This window comes from Petaurus breviceps, unplaced genomic scaffold, assembly GCF_028583685.1.
Source record: "Petaurus breviceps papuanus isolate PSGF00001 unplaced genomic scaffold, PetGlider_PUasm1.0 126, whole genome shotgun sequence".
NCBI classification, from domain to species: Eukaryota; Metazoa; Chordata; class Mammalia; order Diprotodontia; family Petauridae; genus Petaurus; species Petaurus breviceps.
This window is the reverse complement of record NW_027185655.1, coordinates 75,553,197-75,574,585: the sequence shown is the minus strand read 5'-3', so window position 1 is coordinate 75,574,585 and position 21,389 is coordinate 75,553,197. Positions and strand designations below refer to the sequence as shown.

Genomic DNA, 21,389 nt, shown 5'->3' with positions numbered 1-21,389 from the left:
TTAAAAAGATACTTACTGCATGTTTAAGTGTACACATCTCATATAAGACACAACCTAAAGCCCAAATGTCACTAGAAAATAAAAAGCAAGAAGCAGTATTTCTATTAGGTTTTTAAAAACTTCAAGTTCTTGATTTAAGTTAACAAATATATAAATATCTCCCAACAAAAGCAGAACCAAAGCATGCAAGGATCATCGAGCATCAAGGATAATAGATTTGGAGTTGGAAAGCACAAGAATTCAGCTATTCTATCCCAATCCTCTTATTTAATAGATGAGAAAGCAGGGATATTAAATGAATTGCCTAAGGACATGAAGGAACAATTATTACATGACGTCAGAATTTGAAACCAGGCCTTCTTTCTACCACACTACACTGAAAAAGTGAGGGATTAATGACCTGTGAGGTGCTTTACAATTCTAGATCTATGTTTCAAAGTAAACCTAAAAATATGTGAATAGTAAATTATATTTTTAAGAAATTATAGGGGCAGCTAAGTGGTATAGTAAATAGAACACTGGCCCTGGAGTCAGGAGTTTGAACTCAAGAGTCTGAATTAAAATTCAGCATCAGACACTTAACACATACTAGCTATGTGATCTTGGGCAAGTCACTTAATCCCAACTGCCCTGCCTTCCCCCCTCCAAAAAGATAAAAAAAATAAAAAGGGAAATTATGGTGAAGACAAAACACAGAATTCCAAAAGAATGGAACACTCCTTGAGGGCAGGGGACTATTTCCTTTTTGTGTCTGTATCCACAATACCTTACACAGACTTAATAATGTTTGTTGAATTGAACATAGCAACCTTAAATTTAAAATACCGTAATTTCATGAAGAAAAATGAAGAAAATTCAAAGGTGCCATGTATAATTAAAATAGAAACAAAATGATTACTTCATTTAAAAACCCTAATACCATGTAAAATATTATCGTGTAAGGATATTAAGTTCCATATAATTTCTGAATCAAATATAAGGACAACTTGTACTCAGAGCTACGTTTAAATAGAGCAGAATAAAATTCATCCTCATCAGGTGACTGCCCTGATGACTTTTCCTCTCATTGAGGAAAAGCACATTATAAATTCATAACGCAAATGGCAATTAATTTTGAAGCTATTTATCAAGAGACAAAATTGATTTGATTATATAATTTTAAATTTTAGCTATGGTATAATATTAATTTATAAAAGTGCTTATCACAAATTAATGGATTTTATAAAACTGTACTAATAATTTTTATGGAAAAGTATAAAAACCAGGCATCTTGAGAGAATAGAGCAGAAACAATTAGTATTCTAGATTTTCAAAACCGTTTTACAAATGTTAATTCATTGCGTAAGATTCCTATCTTAAAGACAAAATCTAGTGAAAAAATGTGACTCATACTAGATCATAGTGGCAGAAATAAAATTCAGAAGTCTCTATTTTGCATACCTTTGCTTAACAGCAAAGGAAAAACTGGCACTCCTTAATTCAACAAACATTTAGGCACCTACTGTGTTCAAGGCAATGGTGATACAAAGAAGCACAAAGCAGCTCTGCCCAAGGAATTGACCTTCTACTAAGCAACAGAGAAGTGAATGGGAATACATGCACACAAAGAGGTAAATGCAAAGAATGCATAAAAACAATACAAAATAATTTCATGAGGATAAGAGTACCAATGCTTAAGGAAGACAGAAGATATCAGAAAAGGCCCTTAAGCTGTGCTATTTTAAGAAAGCTGGGAATTCTTACAAGCCAATAAAAGAGGGAACAGATTCCAAACTTGGGGCAGGCCACCTGTGCAAAGGCAGGAGATGGAATGTGTTGGGAGACAGTTAGCAGACCAGTTGGATTAGCATCCAGAGTATGAAAAGAGCAATACATAATAAAACTGGAAAGAAATTATATTTTGGAGGCAAGATGAAAATTTTGAGTATTATAATAAAGACTAAAATATAGAATCACAAAGTTTTTTGGATAGGGGAATGACAGATGTGTTAGGAATATTTGACAGTTCTGTGGAGAATGCATCAGGGAGAGAGAAAGCAAGCTGGAGTAGGGATACCAATTAGGAGACTATCTATTCAAGAACTGTAAGTCAAATCCCTTCACAATGAACCCCATTTTGATTACTTCTTTGTAATATTTGTTTTGACCAAATTAAAGTGCTAGAAATCATATTTCTAACTACAGAACTCAGGAATGAAACCAAGCTGGGATTGTCTTAGCTACCTCCCAACAAAAAAGTAAAGCGGCAGCTGTCTACTCATATCACCACACTTTTCCTCTTCCCAAGTCCTAAATCTTTCATGAGGATAAGTGCAGTTTTGTTTTGGTGGTAGTTTGAGAATGAAAGTAGATTTTGCTTAAGTGGTTTGACACAGTAAAGGACTGAAGGAGAACTGACAAAGAAAAGTCTCCGTATGTACAAGGCAAATACAACCAAATTATAGACAGAGTTGGAAGGGATACAAGCCCCTCACTTGACTTGAAGGCTTAAGTGATTTATCCAGATTCCACCATTCCTGCCACTGTTTCATTCTGGCTCCTCAAAAATAAGTTCTTTGCTTTAGGGGAGTGATGATTTCCTTGGTCAATGAAAGAACAGAAGAAGTACTTGTTTGTGCAGTTATACAAACTCAAACAAAGCCAGGCTTTCTTTCATAAGTCACTGATCAGGTTATTTAAGTGACTTTGTGCAGGAAGCTTTCTTTACAGTGGTGTTCATGGTGATGGAATTTTACTCATTCTCACTTTCTATGTGATACCCTGAAACAGATAAAATACTGTGGCAAACTATAGTTATACACCCGACAAATTACAAAGCAGGGTCTTGCATACTAATGCAGTAAAAAATGGTGCAAGATATTTAAATTAAAATCCACATCATGTTTAGGTACCTTTTATTATTATAAGGTTTGTTTTCACAGATTTCAGGTGACAAATAGTATGGAGTTCCTATGCAAGTCCAGGCTAGCTCAAGGGTACTAGAATAAAAAGAGAAAATTACCAGTGTAAGAAGACATTTAACACATTAAAAATGATCACATGCATTATCAGTTTCATTCAGTTTTAACTGTCATCAAATTTCTGAAGAATAAAAATTAGGGATAACCCAAAGGAGACACATATGGTAACAAGGCCAGACTCTAGTCTATTATTATCACCAACAATCTATGCCCGACAAGGTATCATTCAGGAGATAAGGAATCAGGAAAAAGGCAGGCCAAGGACAGCAGTGAATTGGCCCTGGCACGCACATCTTGTTAGAAACCTCCAGAGCACTGGGCAGATTATCTGTGGAAGCTCTATGGCTCGGCATTAACAGGAATCTCACAGAATGAAAAGGGGTAGAGGATTTTCAATCTATACACAATGGGATCACAAATCTACTAAAGCATTCAAGTAACTTCAAAGTAAATATATTACCTATTAAGAACTCTAGCGATTCCAAAGTCCCCCAGTTGTATTGTCCCATCTTTGGTTAAAAATATGTTCTGAAAGAGAAGGGGAAAAAAGTACTCACTATAGAATTCAAGGGAAAACTGTGCTATCTAGCAATTCAGATTAAATAATTTTTCTCTTTAAGATTGTCCTATAATAAAACGAACTCAATGATATGACTCAAGTATAGAAGAATGGTACTCTTTAGGGAAATCTGTCCCAAACATCATTTTCAGTTTTCCACTGTATTTAATATAATAATCTTACCCTGTTTTCCCAGGTTGTATCAACCATAGAACTGGATTAATCTCCACTAAACCTGATAAATATTCAAGTAAAGAACTAAATCACAGATAACCTTTCTTTTCTTTGACAGACATTTTAAATTTTCAGTAATGCCTTAGCAAAACCATTTACAAAGACATCCAAGGTAAATCATTTGTTTCATAAATTGAACATAATAAAAAATAACCCCAATGTTTTCAAATCTGGTCTGTATTCTTCCTCTTGATTGTGAAATGTTATTCTGATAATATATGTTTGAATGTAGAAGTCTTATTTTGAAACTATTTATATTTTGTTAAATGATTAGTTAAACATGCATGAATGAATCATTTAAAATATGTTTGTCATGGAGAACAAAGACTAAATGAAGACGTTTCTCCTGTGATTAAGTACTAGGATCGTTTGGGTCTAAATTCATAGGACAGTGATTTGCTTAATAGTTCAAAGGCAAATGACAAAAGGACAGGTTACATAATTTCTTCACACATTCTGATGTTAGGATTATAAACAAAACTCAAGAGACAGTAAGTTTATAACCTTCAAGAAAGAAAAAAACTTAAAGTTGAGTTCAGTAATCAGCTTTCCGTGTAGAGCAAAGCAATATCGGTCCAGTTAAATGATGCAGAACGCTATTTATTAGCTATATAACCAAACAATGCCCTGTTAGACAGCAACATACCAAAGCATCATTTCCTGAAGAGGTAGAAGCTTCTACCTGAAAGCAGCTGTTTCTTAGAATACTAACAAATCTCTTTTTTTCAGGTGGCTACTCATTTTATTTGATTTCCAATATGCAAGTCTTGTTCCTAGGCTGAGAAATTCTCCAGTCCTATCTGGGTACAGATATTATATGACCTTCCATAAGGAAAGGACAATATTTTCAATTTTATTTCCACAATGTTTTTTGGTCTCAACAACATAATAATTACGCCAATGAACTCACAGAAGAATAGCATAAATTATTTGAAGGTCCTTTTGCTAGGCCATACTGATTCATAGAGCCTATGAACTTTAATTCAAATATGTTTTCTTTTCCCTAATTTCATTCCTTTGTATTTCCCCAATGAAATTCATACAGGCAACTAAGTAGCACAGTACTAGCTAGGCCTGGAGTCAAGAAGACTCATCTTCTGGGGTGGCGAGGTGGCACAGTGAATACAGCACTGGCCCTTGAGTCAGGAGGACCTGAGTTCAAATCCAGCCTCAGACACTTAGTACTTTCTAGTTGTGTGACCTTGCAAGTCACTGAGCCCCAATTGCCCTGCCTTACCCCCTCCAAAAAAAAAAAGTAAAAAAAAAAGACTCATCTTCATGAGTTCGAATCTGGCCTGACACACTCACTAGGTGTGTGACCCTGGGCAAATTAAGTGACTTAGCCCTATTTTGCCTCAGTTTCTTCATCTACAAAATGAAAGGAAAAAAATCAGTAAAACTACTCTAGTATCTTTGCCAAGAAAACCCCAAATGAAAGAGTTGGACATGACTGAAGCAACTGAACAAGTGAAACTTATCTGTCATATTTTTTGCCCATTCACACATTGTTATATAGCCCACTGTATTCTGAGATCTTTCCAATCTTGACCAAGAACTAATCAATTAAACTGGACACTGACCTCTATTCTTAAATTTCTTGCTGCCTTATTTTACTTTCACTCGTTCCTCGAGCAATTCTAACCTGGGATTATTTCCATCATATGTTTTGTCCAGTCTGCAGGCTTGTGGACTTGATCTACTACACATTTATGTTATCTCAATTGGGCCCTTAGTACCATAAAACAATCTTTTTAGTCCTTTCCTTTCATATCTTCCCTGTCCCTCAGCAGACCTCTACTCATACTTTGCTATGAAAATACAGGTCATTCATCATGAGCTTTATTTTCTATCCACTATTCTACATCTCAAAACCCAATCCCCTGACATTATCCCCAATTCCCTCCTTTACTCCAGTGCCTGATTATCAATGAACAAGCATGCAGCAAGTAAGCACTTCTTACTATGTGCCATGCATTAAGCTGGAGATAGAAGTACAAATAATGAAACTATTCCTATTAGCAAGGAGTTCAAATTCTAATGAAGGAGATATGTGCATATATAAAAACATAAAACATAAATGTTAACACAATACAAATATATAGAAAATAGTTAAATACAAGGAATTTAAAGAGGAAGGTATGTCTTCCTTCATTTCAACAAAGTTAACCTTTTTACTTGTGCCCCAATTCCATCCTTTCTTGGTCTTCCAGATTAATTTCACCTCACTAATCTCCCCTCATTAATATTCAATCCCTCCCTATTTAATGGCTCATTTCCTAATGCTCTACAAAAATGTCTAGATCATTAGGATTTATATGAGCTACAAGGGAGCAGAACCAGAAGAAAATTTAAATATGTTAAAGATGAAAAACTTTGAAAGTCTTTAGAGCTCTACTCTCTATAGGAAAAAAAGAACAAAAAAAATCATAAATGAACAAAATAGCTTTGAAAATAACATGATGAATTTATTATATACTTAAAAATAATAAAACCAAACTGTATATGATGGGTTTGTAGTTTCATGTACAACCCTCTATTTTTGTTCTACTGTACATATGAAAATGCTCATTTTAGTTGAAGCCTGCTAAATTCAGAATTAAAAGAAATGCTTCCATCCTAAAAAAAATTAAAATAAACAAAAAACCTTGTAACTACAGCAGTTCCTCAAACTATAAAACTATCTAAATCTACTTTTTATAAACTCCTAGAAAAGGTTATGTATATCTGCTGCCCCTTTCTCTCACTCACTTCTCAATCCCTTACATTGTCTTCCAGTCTTACTCAAATCAAAATGTCCTTTCCAAAGTGACCAATAGCCTCTTTGCCAGTCCTCATCCTTGACTTCTCTACATCATTTGGTACTAGTGACCACCCTCTCCGCACTGGTTTTTGGTGATACTGTTCTCTCTCTTGGTTCTTATCCTACCTTGGTGGAATAATCATCTATACCAGGTTCCTACTGTGAATATGTTCCCAAGTTGTCTTGGGCTTTGTTTTCTTTTCTTTGCATGTCCTTGTTTGATTATCTCTACACCTATGACTTATAAGCTCTACATATCCTGCCCTAGTATCTCCCCTGAGTTCCAGTCCTGAATCTTCAGCTGGATGATCCACAGGCATCACAAAATGAACATATTCAAAAGAGAACTCAGTACTTTATTTTTTTTTAAAGCAATCGGGGTTAAGTAACTTGCTCAAGGTTACATGACTAGTTATTTCTGGGTGTGGTGCTGAGTGTCTGAGCCTGGGATTCGATCTCCAGGTCATCCTGACACTGGAGCCGGTGCTCTTACTTGCTGAGCCACCTGGCCGCCCCAGAACTCATTACTTTAACCCAAGAAGTGATATCTCCTCCAAACATCCTTGTTTCTATTGAGGGCAGCACTAACCTTATTGTTACACAAGTTCATAATTTGAGAGTTAATCCTGATTTTTTACTCATCCTCACCTGCCATGTCTAATCAGCTGAAAAGTCATGTCAATTCTACCACCATTTTTTACACAGGTTTATTTTCTTTCCATCATACCATAACTAACCTACTTCAAACTTCTATCACCTCTAACCTAGAATATTTTAATAGCTTCCTAATTTAATCCAATTCTGTCCTCTCTAATCCAACTCCCACACAGCTACTGAAGTGATCTTCCTAAAAGTCCAGATCTAATGACGTCATTTCCATGCTCAAAAAGTTCCAATGGTTCCATTTTTTCCCAAGCAGTCAAAGAAACAACCTGTTTTTAATGCCTTCACCTGGACTGTCTATTGCTAGGCCTAAAGTGTATTTCCTAAAAGAACTCCAATTTTCCTTCAAAGATGAGCTGTATCTAGTACCACCTCCTGTATGAGGTCTGATCCCCCAACTGCTGGTATCACTTCCACTTTTGAAATTACATTGTGTTTATTTGAAATATATCTTATATATGTTTACATATATTTTTCCTCCAAGAAAATATAAGGGCACAGGGCAGTTTAATTTTTGTGTTTGCATTTCTAATGGCTACATGTGCATTGCACATAGTAAGTGCTGAATAAATGTTTAACTGATGCAACCTAAAATAGGCTAAATGTGAACCAAGAACACTTTATGCAACAACAAAATAACCTGGGGGTTTTGGTTGGTTAAAAATTCAATGAATCAACAGTGTAAAATAACTAAATGTAATCTTGGATTGTGCTACTACAGGAAAAAAAAAGAGACCCATGGACTGGTCAGGCTACCTCCAAAATTTGAGAATGAAATGAAAAGGCATTCATTAAGTACTTACTATGTACAAAGCCCTGGAGATACAAATAGAAAAGCAAGACAGATTCTACTCTAAGGAAGGAACACACATTCATGACAACACACATAGATTTCACCTGAAACTCAGATAGAAAGGCTCCATGGTACTTAGTGTACAATATTATGGCAGGTGGTAATGTGTCATTTAGATGCTACAGAGCTTTGAGGAATAGAGGGAATCAGGACCCAGATTATCTTGATAGGCTAGAAGACTGCACTGAATCTAAGAAGATGAAATTTAATCAGAATGTAAGACTTACACTGGATTGCGGGGTGGCAGGAGAGAGAATTCAGAAGGATAAGATGAGAAGTATTTCTAGACTACAGTTTGTCTGAAAAACAGTGTCCTTGAGTATTATGTAGAGTTTAGGGCATCAGTTTTAGGGAAAATATTGATTAGTTATCGATCATCCAGAGCAAGACCCCCAGGATAGTGAAGAACCTTGACATCCCACAAAAGGTTAGCTGAAGAAACTGGGGATGTTTAGCATGAAAGCAATTAGAGACATGAAAGTATCTTCAAGTATTTGGAGGGCTGGAATACAAATAAGAGAATGGGCTTGTTTTGCTTGGCCCAGAAAAACAAACAAAACTATGAGGAATGGTTAGAAACTGCAAAGAGGAAGTCTTGTTATAAAGAATTTCTTAACAATTCAAGCTATTTGAGTGGAATGGGCTTCTCTGGCAGATGGCAAATTTCCCTTCACTGAAGATCTTCAAACAAAAACAAATGGCTATTATATTGAGCATGCTTTGTACAGGAGATTCTTGTTCAGGTGCTGATTAAGTTAAATGATTTCTGATATCCCTTTCAACTCTGAGATTCATTATATACCTCGAATCCTATGTTCATTTCTGATTATGGAATTTTATTATGGAAACCAGAAAAACTTCAGTGATTCTAGGAGATTAAGTTATTAATGCAAATCATAGAAGACACAATTCCAGAGGACTCATTTAGACCCTAATCATCTCCTGAGACATTCATTATTGGATGTGGCCAATGTGAGAACTTGTTTTGCTGGACAACGCATATTTGTTGGGAGCTTTATTCTTTTGTTTTTGTTATTGTTCAATATTTAAAGAGAAAGAAGTAGAAGAGATAAATGCTAATAAAAAATTTTTAAAGGGAGGAAAAAACTTAAAAGACAACATTATATAAAGTATGAATGCAGCTATTGGGAAGACTAAGCTTCTCTATTCCATGTCACGTCCCTTTAAAAAAATTAAGAAAGTATTTTTCAAGTATGCTTGACTCAGCCTTTGGACTAATCTAAAAGAGATATCCTTACAAGTTTTTCTTTACTATCAATTCTGAAATAATGTTTTGTTTTTCTCTCTCTGATCAGCCTAGGAAGTGCTCCCTTGAAGTAATCAGGGTAATGTCCAGAGAAGAGCTAGGAACCCTTGACTGATCTAACTTGACTGTATGAGGATCAACTTATGAAAAGGAAGAAATCTCATTTATTACTTTGGCTAATTTAATTTAGAGCCAATTATTATCAACTGGGAAGGAAAATCCTTGAAGGGAGTGGTGAAAAATGGTGTCAGGAAAATGGTTCTCCCAAGAGCGGGCCTAAAATTGAATTACGACTCTATTTAATGAAGCAGTTAACTTAACTGTTGCTTGGAATCTTGCTCAATCCTGAATGTGAAATATTCCTTGTTCAAGAAACCTATAAATTGGTGGGGTAGAAAAAGGACTTCCGCACAGCTCCAGCTTCCACCTCCTCCAATTTATGTAAAAACTGACTCTAAACAAACTTTAGAGCTACAGAACCCACAAAATAACATAGAGAAGCTAACTTCCCACTGAAGACAGTCCAGCAGGAAGGGGCCATTTCAGCACTCTGGGAGCAGAGCCCAGCCCCTAGTGGGCCTGAGGTTTTAGCCTAAGGGCAGCCACAACCAATCTCCAGCTGGAGGGACTTCAGATCACCAGCAGCTGTGGCGGTTTCCAGAATTATCAACCCATAGATACTAAAGACAAAGTGAGAGGTGACTGCAGTGTGGACTTTGGGACCTGGGAGTTCGGGAGTGCAGTCTGGCCTTTGCCCCCAGAGGGAGAAGTGGCTGAGGCACAGTGGCCGTGCAGCTGCCACCATGGGGCTGCTTCAGTTCCTGGCCTATAGATTGTAGGGGGCCCAAGCAACCAGTCTGAGTATCATATTTCAGGGGGAAATATGGTCATTCAATGGAATAGAGGACTCTCAAGCATTCTTGATGAAAAAATCAGAGTTGAACAGAAAATTTGACATTCAGATGCAAGAAGCAAGAGAAGCATGAGAAAGTAAATAGGAAAAAGAAATCACAAGGAACTTATAAAAGTTGAACTATTTACATTCCTACGTGGTAAAACGGTAATTGTAACTTATGAAACTTTTCTCAGTATGAGAATAGTTGAAGGGAATAGAAATGTGTCTATATATATGTGTGTGTGTATGTATGTATATATATATATATACACAAATACATACATACATATACATAAATATCTATATAGGAAGGTATATGGGGGTATGAATGCATATGTGAGGATGTGTATATATGTGTACAGGTATACATAGACAGAGGGCACAGGACCAATTGAATAGAAGGGATGATACTTAAAAGGTGAAATTAAGAAGTAACAGGAATATAATGAGAGGAGATGGAGAGAGACAAAATGGGATAAATTATCTCATATAGAAGAGGCAAGAAAAAATTGTTACAAAGGAGGGGAAGAACAGGAAGGCAAAAGGGGATGAGTCAACCTTATTCTCATTGAATTTGGCTTAGGGTGGGAATGACATATACACTAAATAGGGTATCTACAGGAGAATAGAGGAGAAGGGGATGAGAGGGGGGTGACAGAAGGGAGGGCAGGCTGGGGGGAAGTTGGAAGCACCCACTTTTCTAAAAGGACAGGATCAAAGTAGAGAATAGAACAAGTGGGGGTGGGATAGGATGGAAGGAAATATAGTCAGTCTTTCATAATATATCCACTATGGAAATGTTTTGCTTAGCTATACATGTACAACCTATATTGAATTGCTTATCTTCCCAGTAAGGGTAGGTGACAAGGGAGGAAGGGAATGAATCTGGAATTCAAAGTTTTAAAATCAAATGTTTAATATATGTGTGTGTATGTGTATGTGTGTATATATATATACTATTATTTTGCATGTAACTAGGAAATAAGATATATAGGCACTGGGGCATAGAGATCCACCATGCCCTACTGGAAAGTCAGAGGGGGGATGGGGGAAGATATGGGAGAGAGCAGATTAGGGGAGGAGATATTCAGTGGGATCTCTATTTTGGGGTGGTGGGTAGGGGAAAAATGGGGAGAAAATTTGTAACTCAAAATCTTGTAGAAATGAATAAAAAAAATAAGAAAAAAACAAAAAAAAGTATCCTATAAATTGGGTGGAAAGATATCTAAATGACTTGGGTGGAAAGATATCTAAAGTAACACCTGTCAGTTTGGATATTTCTATCTAAGCAGAAGTGCTTAGATTAGTGATAAATTAATAAAAAACTGCTTGCAGAAGGCTTGTGTCTACAAAACAGGATACAATACTAATACTTTTTCCTATAGTATTGTTTAGACTAGAGAAGAGAATCCTTAAGGTGAATATTTTCAGATGTCTAGATAATACTGCAAAAGAAAGATTAGATTTATTCTTTTAGAACTAGAGTAGGGATCTAGTACCACTAGGTAGTAATTTGATGGAGACAAACTTTAGAATATAAGGAAGAATTAAAGCTGCTGGGAAAAAAAAAACTAACCTGTTAATAAAAACTGTTGAAAAAAAAACCCATAAAAAATGGGTTTTCCCCTCACTAAATGTGTTCAAGCAGATGCCAGCTGACTACACATGGATGATTTTATATGGGAGAATTCAAGAATACAAAAAAAGACTAGACTAGATGGCTTTTGAAACTCTTCCAAACACAAATATTTCATTCTCATATCTTTCAGTTTAGCTTTGTCACTGTTGGCATTTAATTGTCTGAAAATGCTTAGTATCATCTACAGAGAAATTATATGCATAGGGGCGGCCAGGTGGCTCAGCAAGAAAGAGCACCAGCTCCAGTGTCGGGATGACCTGGGGATCAAATCCGGGCTCAGATACTTAGCACCACACCCAGAAATAACTGGCTGTATAACCTTGAGCAAGTTTCTTAACCCCGATTGCTTTAAAAAAAAAAAGAGAGGGGCGGCCAGGTAGCACAGCAAGTAAGAGCACCGGCTCCAGTGTTGAGAAGGCCTGGAGATCAAATCCCGGGCTCAGACACTTAGCACCCACCCAGAAACACCTGGCCGTGTAACCTTGAGCAAGTTACTTAACCCCAATTGCTTAGGGGCGGCCAGGTGGCTCAGCGAGTAAGAGCACCGGCTCCAGTGTCAGGATGACCTGGATCAAATCTGGGCTCAGATACTCAGCACCACATCCAGAAATAACTGGCCGTGTAACCTTGAGCAAGTTACTTAACCCCGATTGCTTAAAAAAAAAAAAGAGATTATATGCATAACCACACAATCATAGAACTTGAGAGAACTTTAATTAGAAATTATCTTGTATAACAAACCTCTCATTTTACAGAAAACAATAGAGCTCCCAGAGACATTAAATGACTTGCCTAAAATTATGGAGGTGCTAAGTGTCAAAGCCAGGACTAGAACCCAGGCCCTCTCATTTCAAATTGAGCACTTTTTCCACAGTATGGCATCATGTTGCTGTCTGTACATTTTATTATCTTTTTCATATGAAAAAATGTTAAATTAACTGGTGCTTATATTAATTCCTGGAGAATCCTACTAAAGTCTTCACTCAGAAAAATACTAATTTATCCATAGATCTTTGTTTCCAAGGTTGGAAATATTTTTAGGTAGCTGCAATGTGGAAGAATAAGCCAAACATAAAAGAGCTTAGCTCACTAACTGATTACTTACTTATTCACTGCCCTAGTGCTTTTGGTTTATTAAAAAGTTTTGTTTTTATTCTTTGTTGCTCACAAAAGTATATCATTCAAGGAATACTTTCTATGTAGAATCTTGGTTTTAAAATTACTATGGTTAACCTCAGTGAAGATGTTTTTATATAATGGGGTTCCAAACTTTAAAAACCTAACTCATTTTTAATGCAATAAGATAAGAAAAATCAAATCTGTATTTTAAAAATAATACACATGACTCAACTTAACTCAATAATAATCATTTATAAAGCACCTATTACAAGCCAGATACTGTGCCAGGCACTAGGGATTCGAAGACAAAAGTGAACATTCTCTGCCCTTAAAAAGTAGGAAAAATATCATGTACACAAATAAGCAAATACTCTCTCCATATGTGTATGCATATACCTATATATAAATATATATATATACACACACACACACACACATATATACACAAAAAATACACATATACATATATACACTCAAATATGAAGTTAAAGGGAGAAGGGAAGGCCACTAACATTTGAGGAATAAGGAAAGGGCTCTTCCATAACATGGCATTTGAGTAAGGTTTTCTAAGTTAGCTAGATGGAGATGGATATGAGGGGACAACATTCCAAAACTGGGTACAGCTAATGTAAAGATTCAGATTAGAGACAGACAGTTATGTTAGGGAAACAAGCAATTAGGACAGTTGGGCTAGAATAAAGTATAGGGAGGGAGAAACATGTAAACTTAATAAAGATAGGTTTGGGGACAAGACTGTGGAGAATTTGTATTTTGCCTTAGATACTATAAAAAGGAAGCAATTAAGCTTCTGGGAAGAGAAGTGACATGGTCAGCTCATGTTTTAGGAAAAATACATTCTGGCAATGATGTGGAGGATGCATTGGCAAGGCAACTGGATTCAGAAAAACAATTAGACTACTTGAATTGTCTATGAGAGAGATGCTGAGAGTCTGAATCATGGTGCTTGTAGTGAAAGTAAAGAAAAAAGGATGTAAAGGAAAGATGCAGTGGAGGAAGAATCAGTAAGATTTGGATATGGACTAGATATGAGGAATGAATCAAAGTAAAGAGCTAAAGATGACTTCTAGGTCTAAAACTCAATGACTTAGAAAAATGAAAGTAAAGTTAGGAACATGGGTGGGTTTGGCCCAAGAGTTTTTTTTAACTGGGGTCTATGGATATATTTCTGGGGATCTACGAATTTGGATAGAAAAAAATCATCTTTATTTTCTAAGTGAAATTTAGTATTTATTTATTTATACAAATATAAAGTATAAATTTAAAGAAATTTAGCTTCTAACTGAAATTTAGCATTTCCTTCAATTACAAATTTTAAAAATATCCTGAGAAGGGTTCCATAAGCTTTTTCTGAATGCCAAAGGTCCATGACACACAAAAAGTTAAGAATTTCTGGAACATAAGTAACTTTACCCTTACAACATACAAAAACAAAAAAACTCTTCGAGAGTAACAAATGTCAATATGTAAATGAATAAAGACTGAGCTCAGAATGGGATCTGCGCTGGTCTAGAGCTCTAATATAACCTGACTCCACATAAACCTCAATCTAAGAAAGCTAATGGAGGGCAGGTAAATACTCTAGAATAAAAAAAGCTAGACAATACTACTTCTAGGGCTGTATCCCAAAGAGATCATAGAAGTAGGAGGAAGATCCACACGTACAAAAATATTTATAGTAGCTCTTTTTGTGGTGGCAAAGAATTGGAAATCAAGGGGATGCCCATCAATTGGGGAATGGGGAATAAGTTATGGTATATGAATGTAATGGAATACTACTGTGCTATAAGAAATGAGGAGCAGACGACTTCATAATAACCTGGAGAGGCTTATATAAACTGATGCTGAGTGAGGAGAGCAGAACCAGGAGAACATTGTACACAATTACATACACATCGTATCTGTGACCACTAACTTTGATAGACTGGGCTCCTCTCAGCAATGCAAGGTTATAAGGCAACTCCAAAAAGCTCATGATGGAAAGGGATATCCACATCCAGAGAAAAGAACTACAAAGTCTGAATGCAGATTGAAGCAAACTATTTGCTCTCTCTCTTTTGTGTTGTTTTGTTTTGTTCCTTCTTTCTCATTGTTCACTCCATTGGTTATAATTCTTCTTTACAACTTGACTAATGTTTAATGCGAAGGTATTTGCAGGACCTATATTGGATTGCATGCTGCCATGGCGGGTAGGGGGAGAAAATTTGGAACTCAAGGGAGTGTGTAACTGAATGTTGTAAACTAAAAGTAAATGAATGAATTAAAAAAAAAAAAGAACTAGAGTGGGTGCTGAGTAATTCTTTTCACCAAGTGCCACTGACTATCAACTAAAGTTTACTAAACACAAACCAAAATTAACTTCATATAAATAAGAAGCAAATGGAATATAATAGGAAAAGGAGATACAAAAAAAAGAAAATATTAATTTAAATATTAAAGTATGGGTCTTTTTATTTTGCCTACTGAAGAAGAAAAATGTGAGAAGAAAATCGACTAAGAAAGAGATAGCCTCAAACATGAATTCAGAGAGAACAAAGAGTGTGAATGACGGTGATGAAAAGAAGAGGAAGTAGAAATGTTCAAAAGGTTCTTTGATGAGTATCCACTGGAATAATCTTCTCACCAAAAATCCTACCATTTTCTTGGGGTAGGGGCAGTGGGAATAAGTAATTGCTTATTAACACAATTACACATGTAAGTCATGCTACTAACTGAAATAGTTATTAGCAATCTAGTTTAAGACCAGAAATTTCTTCATGGAAATGGTTTTCTTGTTTTTGTTCTCAAAGTCAAAAGTTTACTTTTCAAATATTTATTTTTTGGAGAATTCTGAAGGCTTTACATATGTACAAAGCCTTAGAAATCTATGCCAGTCTATAAACCCAGTCTATAACACCGTGTAATTAAAATTTAGCATAATTTTTGTTTAAAAATTACTCAAGTCTCAGATGTAGAATATACCAACATACCTGTGACTTTATAGCTCGATGAAGAATTTTTCTGTCATGCACGTGTTTCAGTGCCAAACAAATCTGCACAAACCAGTCCATGATCTAAACAAAATAATCAAATAGTCTCACTTTGAAAAACCGTTTACATTTTACCATTAAGTATTACTTTTGATTAACTATTTTTTGGTCTGATTTTATCAAACATTTCTAGGTTAGGATTACTTTTCAAATACAGAAGTGGCCATCAACACAACAAGTAACCAGACAACTGGCATCCAAGAAATGTGACATATTTGCTCTTCTTAAAGTAACAATTTTTAATAGTGTAGCCTTCCCTCTTAGCAAAATGAGCAACAATGATTTATAATTAGCATATTAATTGCTTATATGTTAATGTGTGCTTTTAAAGTTTTTTGTTGTTTTTTGAAAATCAAACTGGAAATGATGTTGTCTTAAGCCCTCAACTTTTCTTCAGCATCTAGTCAACTAGGGCAAGATCCTCTGGAAGGCCTAAATCAATCTCTTCTATAAGGAGTCTACTGTCATACCTCTGGAATTCTCCTTCTCCTTAACTGTAAACACACCGTTTCAAGGTAATTCCCATCCATACACAATGAGGAATATAAAAGCAGGTCAGGAGTTTCATGCACTAATAACCTAGATGTCCAAAGTCCCACTTACAAATGCCATTCCCACTGAACTACCTATTTCTAGACTTTCTAGATCTTCCTAGACTTTTGGAGACAGCTTGTCTCCCAGGATCAAACTTTACTTCTTTGTAGCAGTTCCTTGCCCCTCTGTATACTAATTGACCCCCTAGTCTTGCCCATTGCCTACTTAACTATACAACCTTCTTAACTTATTTTGTGTAAAAAGGACATTTTGCCTTTGAAATGTTTCTCATATGCATTGGTTCTTTCACCATCCTATTTAGGGTCCAAATATGTCATGTGTACCTGTACTATTACAAAAACTTTACCACTAGTAATTCAGTGTATAGCTTTTCTCTCTTCCAATAAATGCTGCAGATCACTGCAAGAAATATCTTCCAAAGTACTTATTTGATCCTGCATTCCTTAGTTCAAAAACCTTTATGTCCCCTTACTGCCTACAAAATAAAGTTTAAATTAATTAGCCTGGTAATCTGATTTCAATCTACTTTTTCAATTTTATCTTCTACTATTATTGTAAAGTCTCTATGTCATACAATGCTATCCCCAAATATGACCAAAAAATATACACAACTACTGTCATCTCAATGTAGGTAACTCTATCCATCATACTTTACAACGGACTCACTTTCACTTATCCTTTGTGATTTTTATCCACATTCTTCCATGAATTCTCCATTGTGAATCTGACATACTAAAGGCCTTCTTTTTGGTAATCTACATATAAGAAGTGGCATAAATGCTACCATTCAAGAAATGTATTATTGGAAAAGCAAATGGACTAGTCATGTGGTAAGAGATTAACAGAATGATACCATTAAGTGTAACAAAAGATACTTTTAAACAAGATCTATATAGGAAGGTCTCTAGCACATTGGGCAGATCCATCATGGGGAATTTATCAGAGGATATGAACACTTCTGTACACAATAAAAAAAAAGAAATGATCATTTATGATCCATGCCAAAAAGAAGAGGGGGAACAGGGTAGGGGAGAAAAACCACAAGGAAAAAATCATGCATGAATCTACTGAAGTACTGATGTAGGCTGAAGATAGTCATAGACAGCTTTCAAATTCAGCAAATGGGTGTGATCTTAATGGAGTAAGTTATAGGAAACCACTGTAAGGCTCCTAAGAAGAGTAGTAGTATGAGAAAAGGCATATTCTAGAAAAATTAGTGTGGCAGTAGTATGCAGGATGGAACGAATCCCATCCTGTGCGTAGTGGTAGGACAGACTAGTAGTTGTACTAGGCAAACAATGGAGGCTTCATAAACATTCATTCACATGGAAATGGGAATAAAGAAGGAAGGGATGAATCAGAGAAATAATGTAAAGGAATCAACAGGACCTAGAAAAAAACAGGATATTACATAATTGGCTCTGACATCAGATTGTCCAAGTAATTATCATTGAATTGGTAATGGAAAATTTAGAATTTTCTATACTTAAGAACACCATAAAATAACTATTTATCCACATAAAGTTACCTGATCTTCTGGAAACAACACACCTTTCTGGGCATTTATTCGTTTGTATAGATCCCCTCCTTCACAGTAATCCATTACTATGTAGAGAGAGCCATTTTCTACAAAATATAAACAACAAACATTACCTTCTTGAAATGTAAGGAAAAAAAGAGAACACACAGTAGACATATGTTTACTTCAAGTTATATAAAAATTAAGTGCTAGACTTAAGACAACAGAATTGTGGTACAGCAACAAGCTCCGGGGAATACTTTTATTTTATTTTTTGCTTTTTGGAGTGGGGGAAGGCAGGGCAATTGCGGTTAAGTGACTTGCCCAAGGTCACACAGCTAGTGAGTGGTAAGTGTAAAGTGTCTGAGGCTGGATTTGAACTCAGGTCCTCCTGACTCCAGGGCTGGTGCTCTATTCACTGTGCCACCTAGCCAACCCGACTCTGGGGAATACTTAAATTCGTACTACCTATAATTTGTTCATACATTTATGTTGACAAAAAATATTCCATTACTGATAATTTAACAACAATGAATGATCAAATATGCATGTACAGGACTATCTCATTAAGTTTTAGAAAATATATATTTATTTCTACATATACATAGACACATTCCAAAACACTAAAATACACCAGAATTTTGTTTAATGTAATGGTTAAACTTTATCCCAAAGGACTCATACTTTCCTATTATCAGTTGACAAGTAAGAGACTAAAGGTGTGGAAAGCTGCAAATGGGGTCAGAAATGGTTAATGTGTCGAATTAGTTTTATATTACTATTTTTCTTTATTTTAAGAGAATATTTCTTTGGAGAAGGTTGATTAGAAAGCATTCCACCTAAGTAAATCTCCCAAATAAAACTTGCTTGCTCCATTAAAAGTCAAACTTTATTTTATTTATATTCATTTATATATATTTATGTTGATTTTAATCATTTTTATGTTTCACAAACAGATCACCAATAAATAAGTAGGGTTATATCCTTTTCTATCATCCTGAAGAATGTATAATGTAAGTAATTTAATCTTTTCTTGGTGACTTTATATCACAAAGATAAGTTATACTTTTCTGTGATATAGTGATGTCCTCATAGCCTACTGAGGTGAATAGGACTGATTTCAACACAAAGATGCCCCAGATGGGCCAGCTAGGTGGTGCAATGAATAGAGAACTGGCCTTGGAGTTAGGAAGACCTGAGTTCAAATCGGGCCTCAGACACTTGACACACTTGCTAGCTGTGTGACCTTGGGAAAGTCACTTAACTCCAACTGCCCTACTTTCCCCCTTCCAAAAAAGATGCCCCAGACTTGTAGGCTTTTTGAAAACTTATGTCTGCCTTTTTAAGTTTTTCTGCCCTTCCACTTGCTGTAACTACCGAATTCTAACTAATATTGTCCTCTAGTAGTTCACTTTCCCTGTAAATTGGCACAGAAGGTAACTAATCTTAATACAATTGTGTCCAATGAAAAAATAAATGAGCTCATCAACTGTAAAAACACATGATGCCCCCTTTGGATTTTGTGATAACATGCAAGCTTCTTTGGGGCTCTTTTTGATTTGTGGTTATAGAATCTGTTCCCCATAACTAAGATTTTTGGATAAGTGAAGGATCAGAAAAAAGTCTGAATTTAGAAAACTCAATCTGTCATCTAATAAGCAGGGAAAAGCATTATGTACAATTTTTTAAGAGTTTTCTGCTAAACAATATTCCTTATTAAGCAGTATTTGATTTGAAGTAATAAAACTTCAGTTAAGAGGCTTGGAGTAGCCTAGTTTTGAAGAACAGGCCTCAGAGTCAGAATAGCTAGGTCCAGTCCTGTATCTGCCACATACTAACCAAGTGACCTCAGCAAAGAAATGCTCTCAAAACCCCTAGGCAATTCTCAAAGATAAAAGTTGTAGAGAAGATGCTAATCTACTCTGGTAGAAGAAATTCCTTATTTGCAGTTTCCTATTAAAATGTGAACTCCTGGAGAAGAGTCCCTTTTTTGTATCCCTAGTGCATGGGCTTAATAATGTTTGTTGACTTGTTTACTAAACAGCTGAAATCACAGTTATGACTGATGCAAGGAAAAGACATATGTTAAAAGAAAAATGCGAAAAACAAAAGCAAGATCTAACGCTAGAGCAATAATTGCATCTTACTCAAAAAAATCCCATTTCACAAAATATCAGAATTGGAGAGGATTTCAATAGCTATCTAGTTTAAGGTATGTATCCCAAAGAAATTAAAAAAAAAAAGGAAAAAGACCTATATGTCCAATAGTATTTATACCAGTTCTTTTTTGTGATGGCAAAGAACTGGAAATTGAGGAGATGTACATCAACTGGGGAATGGCTGAACAAGTTGTGGGATATGATTGTGATAGAGTACTATTGTGCTATAAGAAACGAGGAGCAGATGGACTTCATAATAACCTGGAGAGACTTATATAAACTGATGCTGAGTGAGAAGAGCAGAACCAGGAGAAATTTGTACACAATTACATACACAATGTGTGTGTGACGACTAACTTTGATAGACTGGGCTTCCTCTCAACAATGTAAAGTTATAAGACAACTCCAAAAGACTTATGATGGAAAGAGATATCCATATCCAGAGAAAGAACTAGAGTCTGAATGCAGATTGAAACAAATTACTCGCTGTCTTTTTTTTCTTGTTTTGTTTCCTCTTTCCCATTGTTCATTCCATTGGTTATAATCCTTCTTTACAATCGGACTAATGTTTAATGTGAAGGTATTTGTAGATCTTACATTTGATTGCATGCCACCATGGGGGGGAGAAGAAGGGGGAGAAAATTTGAAACTCAAGGGATTGTGGAATTGTAAACTAAAAGCAAATAAATAAATAATTTAAAAAAAGACTGCATTTGTCTCAAAATAATTTGGCAGTATGTTTTTCCCCCTCAATTTTCAAGAATAATTTGTGAAGTACAGCAATAAATATTCCTATAAAAGTTTAATTGGAATTGGGGAAGGAGCTAGTCAGAAGCTTTTTTTAAGAGGGACAGGGTAAGAGGAGAGAGAGAATAGAATAAATGGGGTGGAGAATAGGATGGAAGGAAAATAGTTAGCAATAGTAACTGAAAAAAAATTTTTGAAGCAAGTTTCTCTGATAGAAGCCTCATTTTTCAAACATATAGACAACTGAGTCAAATTCATAAAAATAAGATCTATTCCCCAATTGATAAATGATCAAAAGGTATGATCAGTTTTTAGATGAAGTAATCAAAGCTATCTATAGTCATATGAAAAAAATACTCTAACTCATTACTGA

At 35.5% G+C, this 21,389-nt stretch overlaps 1 protein-coding gene across 5 annotated transcripts in view; it reads right to left on the bottom strand.

The window, feature by feature from the left end:
• NEK1 (NIMA related kinase 1) overlaps positions 1-21,389 on the bottom strand; it is a 186,319-nt gene that overhangs the window by 141,449 nt on the left and 23,481 nt on the right. For all 5 annotated transcript variants that reach the window (XR_011170037.1, XM_069097133.1, XM_069097141.1 and 2 more), the window contains exons 4-8: positions 18,120-18,217; positions 15,977-16,060; positions 3,421-3,488; positions 2,892-2,978; positions 17-71 (exon numbers count right to left, since the gene is read on the bottom strand). Coding sequence is in view for 4 of the 5 variants with exons in the window: in XM_069097133.1 (XP_068953234.1) it covers positions 17-71; positions 2,892-2,978; positions 3,421-3,488; positions 15,977-16,060; positions 18,120-18,217 (392 nt within the window). In the remaining variant the exon portion in view is untranslated. The remainder of the gene's footprint in view (positions 1-16; positions 72-2,891; positions 2,979-3,420; positions 3,489-15,976; positions 16,061-18,119; positions 18,218-21,389) is intronic.